The 13,739-nt window shown below is 44.1% G+C and overlaps 1 protein-coding gene across 1 annotated transcript in view; it reads right to left on the reverse strand.

The window, feature by feature from the left end:
• dip2ba (disco-interacting protein 2 homolog Ba) overlaps positions 1-13,739 on the reverse strand; it is a 40,699-nt gene that overhangs the window by 9,432 nt on the left and 17,528 nt on the right. Inside the window, exons 2-22 of the mRNA XM_030768161.1 lie at positions 13,030-13,101; positions 10,784-10,921; positions 9,444-9,569; positions 8,432-8,668; positions 7,364-7,498; positions 6,296-6,415; positions 5,761-5,958; positions 5,288-5,379; positions 5,028-5,138; positions 4,796-4,919; positions 4,573-4,682; positions 4,237-4,339; positions 3,410-3,474; positions 3,207-3,300; positions 2,738-2,857; positions 2,426-2,540; positions 1,395-1,534; positions 1,060-1,196; positions 867-947; positions 559-686; positions 269-383 (exon numbers count right to left, since the gene is read on the reverse strand). Of these exons, the coding sequence (XP_030624021.1) occupies positions 269-383; positions 559-686; positions 867-947; positions 1,060-1,196; positions 1,395-1,534; positions 2,426-2,540; positions 2,738-2,857; positions 3,207-3,300; positions 3,410-3,474; positions 4,237-4,339; positions 4,573-4,682; positions 4,796-4,919; positions 5,028-5,138; positions 5,288-5,379; positions 5,761-5,958; positions 6,296-6,415; positions 7,364-7,498; positions 8,432-8,668; positions 9,444-9,569; positions 10,784-10,921; positions 13,030-13,101 (2,561 nt within the window). The remainder of the gene's footprint in view (positions 1-268; positions 384-558; positions 687-866; positions 948-1,059; positions 1,197-1,394; positions 1,535-2,425; positions 2,541-2,737; positions 2,858-3,206; positions 3,301-3,409; positions 3,475-4,236; positions 4,340-4,572; positions 4,683-4,795; positions 4,920-5,027; positions 5,139-5,287; positions 5,380-5,760; positions 5,959-6,295; positions 6,416-7,363; positions 7,499-8,431; positions 8,669-9,443; positions 9,570-10,783; positions 10,922-13,029; positions 13,102-13,739) is intronic.

Raw genomic sequence — 13,739 nt, forward strand, 5'->3', positions numbered from 1 at the left:
AGTGTGAGAGACGAGACATATAAAGACATGCAGTGTGAGAGACGAGACATATAGAGACATGCAGTGTGAGAGATGAGACATGTAGAGACATGCAGTGTGAGAGATGAGACATACAGAGACATGCAGTGTGAGAGATGAGACATACAGAGACATGCAGTGTGAGATATGAGACATATAGAGACATGCAGTGTGAGAGATGAGACATATAGAGACATGCAGTGTGAGAGATGAGACATACAGAGACATGCAGTGTGAGAGATGGGAGTACCTGTAGGACTCTGCTCATCCATTGGAAACTGTCCTCTTCGCTAGCATCAGGTCTCTGTTCTGCTACAATCACAATTCTCTCATCGTAGAACACTGTGACTGAGAATACCGCAATCCTGCCACAGAGAGAACACACACACAAAAACACACACACACGCACACACACACACACAGACACACAGACGGATTCTGTTGTTAGTACTTCATGTGGTGAGGTCACAAGGTAATTCTCCTGTAAAAGTCACAGGATTTTGAGAGCCTGTTTGATGGACAGGTCTGTCGTGCGCTCACCTGCCGCGGTACACAGTTTTCACTGGCTCCACTGCCAGAGCCGTGGCCACCAGGTCATCAGCGTTGTGCCGACGCCCACTCACCATGATCAGGCCCTCAAGTTTCCCCACGACAAACACCAGACTGCCCTGAGGAGACGTACACACAGGCGCATGCACGCACACATGCACACACATGCACAGAGAGAGAACACACACCACACACTTAGACAGCCGATCATACGATTTAATGACTTAATGAAACTCTCTTTGATTAAAAGCTCAGAAACCTTTGCTGTTTTCAGTATAAGACAAACTGATCCATCTTACCGGACCCACAAACCCCAGGAGGCCAGTGCGTGTGAAGGGGACCTCTCCGATAGGAGTGCCACTCGAGTTCACTGGGATGACCTGTTTCCAAACAGCAGGCATGAAGGTGAAGCAGACGCAGATGGCTTTACTACAGAACTTTAAATAACGAGACTACAGACAGAAATAAACAAACAATAATCTACTGTCGTACCTCAAACGTGTTCTTGGTGACCCCTGGTAGACCATAATACATGGTGCCCCCAGCACGAGAGTGTAACACGATTTCTCCAATCTCATCAGTTTTACACAGCATGGGTGGCCCATCTGGTTTCACTATACACATCAGTGCTGCAACACACATCAAGACGTGACATCAGAGAAAGTCTATTGGAGCAGAACTAACCATTAAAAATGTTCCACTCATTCATTAATAGTGTGTGACTATGAAAAATGGCCATTAAAGACACAGTAGGATGTGACATAGGCTGTGTGAGTGGAGAGTAAGGTGAGCGGGTCCAGTTTTTGATCCAGGCCGATCAGTCTCACCTCCAGGCATAACGTGACCGACGTCCTGCACAGTGAGAGCAGAGTTCTTATCCTCTGTATTGACACGAATGACTCCATGACTCAGCCCTGCCATGGACAGGATGGCCCTTGCAGGGAGAGGAGCACCACGCACCCCAGGCCTACAGAGAAAGACAGAGAGAGAGAGACAGACAGACAGACAGACAGACAGAGGGTGAGACGTATTCAGTAAAATATGCTGTTTTAAGTGTTCTCTCCCCACTTGCTATCATTTTGACTGTATGTCTCATGGTCATCTTGCACAGAAACAGTTGTGTGTATATAGCAGTATAGCAGAAACAGTTGTGTGTATATAGCAGTATAGCAGAAACAGTTGTGTGTGTGTGTATATAGCAGTATAGCAGAAACAGTTGTGTGAGTGTATATATAGCAGTATAGCAGAAACAGTTGTGTGTGTGTATATATAGCAGTATAGCAGAAACAGTTGTGTGTGTGTATATAGCAGTATAGCAGAAACAGTTGTGTGTGTGTATATATAGCAGTATAGCAGAAACAGTTGTGTGTGTGTATGTAGCAGTATAGCAGAAACAGTTGTGTGTGTATATATAGCAGTACAGCAGAAACAGTTGTGCGTATTTAGCAGTACAGCAGAAACAGTTGTGTGTATATATAGCAGTATAGCAGAAAAGGTTGTGTGTATATAGCAGAAAAAGTTGTGTGTATATAGCAGTATAGCAGAAACAGTTGTGTGTATATATAGCAGTATAGCAGAAACAGTTGTGTGTATATAGCAGTATAGCAGAAACAGTTGTGTGTATATAGCAGAAACAGTTGTGTGTATATAGCAGAAACAGTTGTGTGTATATAGCAGAAACAGTTGTGTGTATATAGCAGAAACAGTTGTGTGTGTATATAGCAGTACAGCAGAAACAGTTGTGTGTGTATATAGCAGTACAGCAGAAACAGTTGTGTGTGTATATAGCAGTACAGCAGAAACAGTTGTGTGTGCATAAAGCACTTGTTTAGCATCCACAGAGCAGAGGAGAGTATACCTGCGTATAGCCACAGTCAGAGCCTCAGGAGAGGAGGCACACGGACAGATCACCTCAGGCTTCAAACCATGAGCCTGGAACACGTTCAGGAAGGCATCGCATGACGACACAGACCCTGAAACACATACACACACACACACACACACACAGCCAAATATGTTTTGTCCTTATTCAAAGGCAGTAACATTAGAAACATAATAAGCACAAATGCAGAGGGAATGCTTGCATGAGTAAAGTCAGGCCAAATAATGTTAACGTGAAACCTTTGCCGTTTTTTTTTCTTTGTTTTTTTTCCTGGACTGTGTTACTCACAGGGATTAGCACCATCAGCCACAATCAGCATACGCAGGGAGGACAGGTTTATGTCCTTTTGCTCTTTATGGGCCATCATGGCCCAGTGAAGGTCACGACATTTCACCAGAGCCACACGAGCTGGACACGGACAGAGACACACACACGCACACGTACACGCACACAAACACATACACAGAGAGAGAGAGACCAAGAGACAGAGAGAGAGAGAGAGAGAGAGAGAGAGTAAACTAACTACCCCAAAACACCAATACATAAAACCAAGCAACTTCTGCAGTTACTACAAAATTAACTGCTATGACATTTACTAATGAAAAACCAGAACAACAAAATACAGTATGAAAAGTCACTCTCTAACTTAAAATGACAGCTGAAATATTTTAGAACTTTAAAACAAAAAAAACAAACAATGAAATATGATCGTGCTGAAATCGTTTTGTAAATTCAGAGTAAAATCAGAGACCCTCACCTTTATGGGTGTGGACTCTCTGTACCCAGGACAGAGGACTGGCCTTCATGACGGCATACGGCACGCTAATGGTGTGAATCCTGTTCATGACACTCTGTACACACAAACACAAGAGTGGGGAGAAGTCACTCTACCTCCTGATCCCAGATCAGCTCTATGAAGACAAAGGAAGGTAAACTGATGGAGTTTGAAATGTAACTCACTGTTAAAACGCCGTGCCACAAACCCATGTCTTTCTTGAAATCCAGGACATTGACCAGTGTTTCTCCTGCAAATACACACACACACACACACACACACACACACACACAGACGCACACAGTTAAAAAAAAAAAAAACTTTTTAAAAAAGGGATCTGAGGAAAAATTCAGACTAAACCTCTCAGTTTAGTTCAGATTCTTTAAATGGCAAAATCTTTTGTATATATATATAATTTGCTTTAATGAAAGATTTCTGAAGAAAAAAAAACTTGTTGACAGCTTCTTGTGAGAATCACTCTAAACATTCCCTTCCATGGCTCCTTCAGTCTTAAAAGCAGAAAAACACACAGTGCTTGGGTTTGCTGGTGTTGAGTATGAGGGAGCAATAGAAAAGCCTGATCAGATGGGCTGAAGAGAGTGTTGCACAGTGTTACTCAGTGTGTTGTGTTCGCTCTCACAAACACACTATTTTCATCACTTTCATCATCTATTTCCATAATCTAGTTACCCAGTGTTTCAGGGTTCAGCAGAATCTACATTTAGGTTTTGATGTTTTCTGGAAGTCCACTACATTTGAGGGAGCAGGACACATTTTTTCTCCAAGGGGTCATCAAATCAAATCACACTCTAAAACATGAAGTGTTCCTATTATTTTCATTTTTTGGGTGTAGAGAACCATAAAGCATTAAAAGCATTTGAAGAGCAAAATGACAAAAAGTAGTGTAAAACAGAAGTGCTGTGGCCATCTTACATGGACGAGCACAGGTTAGAGATGAGGAGCTCCTGTCTGAGCAGTGGCCTGTCTGGTGACTCAGGGTTTCATCACTCACCTTCACAGTAATTACAGGCCTGTGTCAGAGCCTGGCAGTGGGTCAGCATGGAGATCTTCGACACGGCCACGCCCATCACCGTGCCCTCCTTACTCGCTTTATACTAAAGAGACAAAGAGCATTCAGTTATACACACAGACACACAAACACACATGTACATGCACATGTATAAACATATACTCAAACATACGCACATGCAAGGATATGCACACTCACACATACACGCACACACACACACGTACATATACATGCACATATACAAACATACACACACACACACGTATACACATATATGGGAAACCTTATACACACACACACACACACACGACTCCTCACCTCTATATAAGCTGTATCTGTATTTGCTGTGGGGATGTGTGGCTGCCAGTCCTTGGATGGTTTCGTGAGGTACTTACTATCAGTCACGACCCATTTAAGCCGCGGCCACCCTGTGACAACATGAACATTATTCAGCTGTGTATTCACTGACACGCATCACTGTAGTCAGGCAGAGAACAGGGAGGACAAGGGAAAGCAATGAGATAAAAACAAGACACCTGACCTTTGAACTGAGCGATTTCTCCGGTCTGTGTTTTGGGAAGTCCTTTAAGGCAGACTTCACTGGTGAGGGCCAGGCTTACTCCACAGCTGCCCAGTAAGAAGCCGATCTGTTGACTCCCCGCGTCCTGTGGTAGAATGTATAAGACATACTCAGGAAAGACAGACAGAACCCCTGCACGCTGCAAAGATCATTGCGGTTAGATCCCATAACGTTTTTGCTTTTGACATGTTACCTTTCGGGAAAGTGGCACCTCTATAGGTACAGGAATGACTTCAGCGAGCAGACAGCCATAAAAGGCCACCCAGAACATTCCGGGGTCACTGTTGGGGTAGACTAGCGCCACCTGCAGGACAAAAACACATAGGAGACTTTTACTGGGGAGGTAGTAAGGTGTAAACACAGTGTGTGTGAATGTGTGTGTGTGCGCAGAGCAGCGCTGGATCATGGCTTGATACAGGTCCCGGTCAGTGGTGGAGCCAAAACGATTCTTACCCGATCCCCAGGTTTAAGTACCGGTTCGTTCTTGGTGCCCAGTTTGTTTAAGAGAGTGTAGGCCAGCTTCAGACTCCTGGTCCACAGTTTACCTGCAGAAAAAAAATACCCCAAACAGGACAGATGAGAGGGGAACAGAGTTGGGACCAGAACAAAAATCAGATATAGAAACGAAAGATAGATATCAGAAAAGAAAGCCAGGTTCTTCTGAATGTTTATCACTATATTAGACAAAAATAATCGCAGGTTTAAACTAGTAGACAGACATCACAGAACAGTATAGAAATGACACAGATAAACAGTGAACAGATTAGGGAAAAAATGTGCGGCTGTGTTCAAAGAGATATTAATGTTATGAAGAAGCCCAGGAGAAACACAGTGAGTTAGAAAATATTATCTTTCTTCAAAATAATCCTCAGTGTTGCAAGAGGAACCATATCTTGGAAACAGTGAAATTTGGCTCTGTGTCTTACCATAGGTGAGAGTATAGAGTGGCTTTCCAGTGATGTCCAGTGCGGTCAGAGCCGGACTCTTGGCCTGCGTGGCCCCCCACCGGGCCAGGGCCGCCTGCAGGGCCGGGGGCCAGTTACTCACCACCCCTAGGGGCTCACCCTTCACAGGAACCATTTGCCGGCCCTCAGGCTTGGGCGTGTTTGGATCAGGCTGAGGCACTGGAGGAGAGGAGAGGAGAGGAGAGGAGAGGAGAGGAGAGGAGAGGAGAGGAGAGGAGAGGAGAGGAGAGGAGAGGAGAGGAGAGGAGAGAAGAGAAGAGAAGAGAAGAGAAGAGAAGAGAAGAGATCAAAACTTTGCTGTAGCATATTATAACTTACAGTGTCATGGTTATGTGCTTGCTGCTCAGTATTCTTTATTAATGCAGAGAAACACTGAGTGTCACACTACTACAAAATGATTTTGTTGGTCAGTTTGGACAACAGCCTGTGTGTTTTCCATACCATTAAAAAAAAAAAAGCCATGTGTCTTATTGAAAATGTTCACTGTGTCATGTACCTTCCACAATCTCTTCAGCGTCGTCCAGGAAAAACTCGCTGAGCGGTGGTCTCTTGGGTCTCTTCAGAGTGTTGAGCAGCTGCTGGATTTTGGTCGACACCCTGCTGTGAGCCGGGACCCCTGAAGGAGCAGGGAGAAAAGTTTCACCTACATGGACATAAGGGTCGGGCCATGCACGAGCACACCCACACGCATACACTGTCAAACCTAGCAACTGCCACAGACAAAGAGAACCACATGCCTAGACTAGTGTAAAGACTGATAGGGGATCGGTTTCACATGACACAAAATTCTTTTCCTGATACACTTTTTAGCACAAAAACATGGTATTTGTGACAGACACTGAAAGGGAGAGACACAAAGTCGGGAACAAAAACAGATATCTCTGTGGGCACAGAGCTAAGGACACACAAAAAGGAGAGACACACACACACACACAAACACAGGGAGTAAACACTGACTGGGGTTCACTCGTCCCCCACCTGCCTCTCACTGTGTGTACTGTACCTTTTCCTATAGTCAGTCGACGAGACGCAAACCACGGGAGTAAAAAATAGAGAGTCAAAAACACCACCACCAAAATAAAAAGCTAAGATGACCAACTGTTACAAACTTTCTATATAATGAAATTTTTAAGAGTGATAACACTTTTTGTCTTTTGCAGTATTTCTGATAAAAATGGTCCTTTTGTTAGGCTCTGATGTTCATAATGAAATATAGCTGAGATCACACGTCTGGGAAGGCGTGAAAATAGGTGTAGAGAAAATGAACTGATTAAATGAGCCTGGCTGGGACAGGAGCTATGCAGCTCTTTTATAGTGTGAACAGAACAGGGTGCCTGCAGTGTGGGGTTCTCTGCTCTGGTTAGTTTTTGCTCTTCACACAGTGAAATATCAATCATATGTGAAGTGATCTGCCAGTCTATGGTCATGATTACAGAGTAAAAACAAAGTCTGTCATCATTAACCATCTAACAGTACCTGTCTGTGTGTGTGTGTGTTTACAGAGACATAATCTGTGAGCTGGCCCATTCTGAAAACCCATCTGTGGTCTCTCTCTCTCTCTTACCGTCTGCCGTGTCTAACATGCTGGATCGGCTCTGACCGCGGCTCATGCCCCGGACCACGGCGCTGGCTGGCAGGTCCACACGAGGCCCGCGGTCCTGGGGCGTGACGGACGTGACGTCAGGAGGAACGCTGTTCTCTGTGAGGAAGACAAGGGTAACAACATACCTCAAACCTTCTGTTCAGTTACTACTGTAACAACATACCTCAAACCTTCTGTTCAGTTACTACTGCATGCAAAGTTCTCCTCTAGGTCATGTCAATCTTAAAAACAGTCTTTAAACTCAAAAATAAGACTAATAAAGCTTGTTGGAGAAAGTGTTTCCAACAAGCATTTTTTCAAGCAGTGCAGTTTTTTGTGGTGTTGTTAATATTGATTTTGAAGTGAACTGAATCATAATGTGCTGGTGTCCCTAATATGTAATTCTCTCTGTGTTACAGCGTCATTGGATTCTGCCACTCCAAAGGTCATACACAAACTGCAAGCTCTGCTCAACCCGTTTCTGTCCCGCTAATTTGGTTGTACTAATCTGATGTTAATTCTGACTACAGTCTCTGTCACAGGCATTTCTGCACAGTCAAATGTTTATAATTATAGTCTTTAAGGAAATACATTTGCTGACTTTTCAGCTCTGTGATGGACAGACTAAGACAAGCGTCACGTAGAGAGGCGATTTCTGCTCAAGGTTTCTGTCAAGGTCACCTTAAACTAATTCTTCTGGGCTCAGCGCTGGGACTCTGCAGAAGAACAGACTTTTATTTTAAAGGCATTTGACCTGGATTTACACCGTTTCTGTGTCACTGAGAGGAGCTACAAGCCAAACTGTTCTAAAACAGTGAGTTATACTGTAGAGTAATGTGTCCGTCTCTGTGTGAGACTAATGTGAAGAACGCTTCATTCATTGTTTCGAAGAATCATACACAGATCACACTCACAAGTTGTGCGCTTCATTGTTATTCACTGTGTTTTATGTGTGTGTGTGTGTGCGCGCGCGCGTTGTAGTGCCTATGTGTGCGTTGTAGTGTCTGTGTGAATGTGTGTGTGTGTGTGTGTGCGCGCGTAGTGTAGTACCTATGCGTGTGTGTGCTAGCACATCAGCCAGGGCGCTGGGCTGATTCTGGGTCTGGTTCTGGTTCTGACTCTTGCTCTCTCCGTGGGAGAGTGTGGAGGAGGCGGAGGAGGAGGTGGAGGAGCTCTGGTGGGAACGGTTGATCCAGTATTCAGAGCTCTGCAGACTCTGGGCCAGCATGGCACTTAATGCAGCCTGTCTGCGCAGAGAGCCTTCGTCTTCTGACGCAGACGACGTGTCTTTAACACACACACACACACACGCACACGCACGCATGCACGCGCACACCCACAGAAAGAGAGAGAGAGACGAAATCAGCGCACAGGCACTGAGAACACACACAACATACTCCATTTGTTTAACACAGGCCAAAGCTTAATGAAAATTTAAATTCACATCTTACATACCTTTTCTAATGAAATTCTTCACTTACAAAAAAAGGCTACCAGTAAAGTATAAAGCATTTAATGTGTAAAGATCATTTTTTGAGGGATTAAGTGCCCATAAACCTGCCTTTCTACCAAACGCGATGCGTGAAAAGTCAATAGCAGGAGGCAAATGGGCAGAGTTAATAACGGCAAAACTGCGAGCCATGTGAAATGGGCGAAACGAGCGTTTGCTTGAGTTAAAAAATGTTAAACTCCAGCAAAAATTTCACCTGCCGAAGGCTAATCACCTTCAAGTAAAGCTGGAAGCCACTGCCCCTTCATAGAAATCGCATCAGTCAAGATGGAGGACAAGCTTATCGTGTGTAATCTGATTGGTGTAATCAAAATTGCTTGCTGTGACGTAGTGTGAAGTTCGGTTGTTCATTTTTCAGCCAAGCGATCAAACCAGCGCAAGGAAAGCAAAGCAAAGTTTCGTGTCATGTTCAGTTCAAACGCAGCTTAGTAAGTAAGCTTTTCCCCTGCTGTAGGATGACTGCAGTAAAACTAACAGGTGTCTTTGACACATTCTGTCTGAGGAGAACTGAGAAGAGGAGAGGAGGAGAAGAGGCAGACATGTTGTACCCACCGGGAGGGGTACAGTTATCCATGGCAGACTGAACAAAGGCAGAACGACGTTTGGTTGGCATGGGCAGTGCCATCTTCTCCTCTTTGTGTTTGGCCAGAGCTGCCTTCACTGCTTCTGTGTGGATGTCTAAGAGAGAGAGAGAGAGAGAGATGGCATTAAATCTTATGGGTACTCATATGGGATGGGATGACAATCACAAATTGACCTAAAACTCATACTCTAATTGCACTAAAAATGACACAATCCTGGATACTCCATGCTTTAAGCATAGAGATAAACAGACACAGATAGCACTCCCCCCTTCAAGACTCAGAGCATTTCAAATTCTGTCAAGGCTGTGAGGACATCCTTCCCCAAAAAACAAAAATGAAATGAGTAAAGGAACAGTTATTTGTGACTGAGAACAGACATGGATGTGTCAAAACAAAGCGTGATGTGTTCACAGGGAGCAGAAGCAGTATGTCATTCCACGTCTGTGCGTGACTCATCTGCTCACGTCCACTCACTGTCCTCATTGTTCAGTGATTTTGTCATTTGCATGCGGGGAACAGAGCAGGTTTTACCGCCAGACAAACTACTGCATAGGCTGGGCGACAAGGCTGTCATCTTCAACAAAAAACCCTCACTCCATATTCACATTTGAATGTTAAATGCTCACTCCAAAATTAACAGTTTACAGTCACAAAAAAATAACAGACTGCATGCTCAGAGTTAGGACTTGCTGGTATAAAATGTCAAAATGAGCCAGTAATCTTAGATAACAAAAACCAAAGAGGCTAGGTATGTCAACAGAATTAGCATACAGGCTAGGTATGTCAACAGAATTAGCATACAGGCTAGGTAAGTAAACAGACGTGAATGTAGACTGTCCTTAAGTTGTAATTCAGAGTAACGAATGCTTACAGAAACAGAGGCTGCTACTGTCATAAGAACAACACTGACACCTAAATATCCACATACACTCAACCTATGCTCTTTTTTTTTTTTTTTTACCTCTGGTAACTAGACCGTGGCAGTGGAATAGTTTGGTTTAGCATGACAGGTAGTTTCTACTATTTTTTTTTTTCCCAGAACAGGGCAAAGTCTAATCCAAATTAAAGCAAAATGAGAATGTCAAACTGCTGTTTTGCTTGAAGTTCTGCTGGAATAATTCTAAATTGAGCTGCAATTCAGTTCTGGTTTTAGTAAACTCAAACTAACCACATGCAAACCATCCATCCATTTCACAATCTCAGACCTACCAGTTCATACTGTGTTAATATTGAGACACCGACATTAGATGAATGGTTTATGTCTGAGTAGTATGTGACAGCCCTAGTGCAGGGGGAGGGGGATCTTACCTGATCTGTAACGGTCATCTCGTGCCCCTCCGCTGCGGTGGGTGCGGTGGTGACGTGGGGCTGGGGTGGGTGTGGTCTCTGAATTTGGGGAGGGGTTTGTGCCTGAGCCCGGAGGTAACTGTAGACCAGGGTCCACATCTGGACAAAGAAACCACATAAAAAAACCCATCTCTATCAAGTGTACACAAAACAAGTCCTCTACATCTGTACTAATAATCCACACAAAGACATGAGACTGGAGGGCAGATGAATGTATGTGTGCGCTTATAGAGACATATACTGGGAAACACGCCGCGTTAATACAAACACACGCATGAACTTATTCCATATTACTGACAACTTAAAGTGAAAGAGAGGGCCAGCACTTGGAAGTACTCAGGTGTACTCAAACACACTTAAGCCCTCTGTACTAGTTTCTGTAGTACTCATGTGTACTGACATACACTTAAGCCCTCTGTACTAGCCTCTGAGGTACTCAGGTGTATTTGAACACGCTTAAGCCCTGCATGCTAATCTCTGAGGTAATCAGTACTGATCCCACCCACAACATGTCATATCAGATTTGTGTTAACAAATACCAGTACAGTTCTGTCACACTCTCCCTTACTCATACACACGCTCTCTCTCTCTCTCTCCCACACACACACATACACATGTCTGTATTCATATCCTATTGGGGACTTCCCATTGACTCCCATTACCCTGTAACTAAAGAATACTAACCTATCCCTAACCCTAACATGTTTTGACTCCTTTTGTTTTTATCAGTAACAATATAGTTTAGAAAAATGTTGTTCTCCTAGTGGGGACCAGCATTTTGGTCCCCACCAGCCACTTCTATCAGATTATGCTATCTTACTGGGGACTTTTGGTCCCAAGAAAGATACCAATATATAGTACACACACACACACACACACACACACACACACACACACACACACACGGTGCAACGGAAAGCATAGGAAGACTCTCACAGAGAGGACAGAGGGAGGGAGAAACAGCAGGAGGTGAAGGTGAAGCAGGAGGTGAAGGTGAAGCAGGAGGTGAACTTTGCAATTCAAAGCAGTGAAATGGCAGCTTTGAAGAGACTGGAGCATCTGACATAACAGGATTCCCACCACTGAACACCATATCAAACAGATCTCTCTTTTCTTTCTTTTTAAGGACTGCATTGGTCCTCTTTGATTCTGATTTAAACAAACTTGTTATATGATGCTGTATGACTTTTAATTCAGTCTAATCCAATTTGGGGAAAACTAAACCCTCGTGTGTGAGAATGACTCGATGTTATTTAACACTGAAAGCATATTTTAAAACCAGTTAACCGAGACATGTGCCCTGCTCCAGCACTTCCTGTGTGAAAGGTCTGGTACTTAACACGGTCATGAACCAAACCACTGTGTTCAACTCACTCTCTGTTCCTCCTCTGGTTTTACTTCCTTACATTGCTCGGCTTTTCTCAGCAGCACGATCACTCTGACAGGAAAGGGTCAGCAGTAAAAGAACTACTGCCAGAGGAAGTGATGCACAGCAGTTTGGGTCAGTATGGTCACATCATCCCATGTATGCACTGACCTCTGTAAGGTCATCCTGAGGATTATGGGTGTTAGACTAATATAAAATAGCTGCTGTATTATTTCTGTATTTCTTTCCATATATTTTCCATTTCCACTTACTTTTTTTTTTATTATTAATTAATTAATCTGTATGTTATATCATAATAACAATAAACAACAATAACAACAGCTGCAGTAGTTCTGGGGAACTACATGTCTGTACTTGTCCAGTATGTGGTGCTGTGCTCTTCTCCCCCACTAGAGGGCAGCACGGAGCTGCAGATCCTGGGGGGGAGGGAGTAACTGAGGACATTAGGGTTGGGGCGGGGGGGGGACTTGAACATTTTTGCCACACAGAACCACACTGCAGAACTATTCTGAGTCAGAACTTCGCTGTCAGCAAAAAGACAATGTTATACTTTTCATTCCTTTAAAAACACAGACATTTGCGAAGCACGTTTGCAGCTTAAGTTTGCTGTGAGTGTAGAACTGGAAGGAAAAATTAAGAGACTCTAAGGAAGAAAAAAAAAAAGAGAGACTGAGAGATAGAGAGACAGACAGACATACAGAGAGAGAGAGAGATAGAGAGAGAAGGAGAGAGAGAGAGAGCGAGAGAGAGACAGGCAGACAGGGAGACAGACAGAGAGAGAGAGAGAGAAAGAGAGAGAGAGAGAGAGGGGAACACTTACTCTGTATCTGTGGGACGTATGGGGCCAGGAGCTTGGCCTTCTTCTTCTCATATCCTTTTTGGGTGATGTCACCTATGGGAAAAGAGCACAACACAGGATGAGATCATCATCTGCACGCACGCACAAACACACAAACGCAAACACAGTCTGTAAGTATGAAACATGCGTCAAAAGAGCAGTTCTGGCATTGACCAACAGAACCAGCCCTTGCATCAGTACTCTGGGTAAAGTCCACTCCTGAGTCTCCCCAAAGCACACATCTCACACACACACACACAGACATCACACAGACAACCACCATTCCCTCTCCGTCTCTCTCTCTATCTCAGTTTCCCCCTCTTTTGCTTGTGCTCTCCCACATGTGAGCATACACAGGGCCGGAATAACAATAACACAGAGTAGTGTGGAAAGGAAACAAGAAGCTGAGACTGAATAATCTTGATCCACACACACACACACACACACACACACACACACAAATACAAACACACATCCTCACACAAACATGCCCGCGTGCACACAGATACAAATACACACACACACACACCTCCTTTCCTTTGGCCAGTGAGAAACACACGTGGTTCCTCAGAGCTCCACTGAGGCAAAGGGCAGATAAGAGTGTTGGTTAAGAGGACAGGCCAGTGTACAGAGAGATAGGGAGGAGAGGTGGACAAGGAAAAGAGAGGTGATGGAGGACATTTAACAGTACA

This window comes from Chanos chanos, chromosome 3, assembly GCF_902362185.1.
Source record: "Chanos chanos chromosome 3, fChaCha1.1, whole genome shotgun sequence".
In the NCBI taxonomy this organism is placed as follows: domain Eukaryota; kingdom Metazoa; phylum Chordata; class Actinopteri; order Gonorynchiformes; family Chanidae; genus Chanos; species Chanos chanos.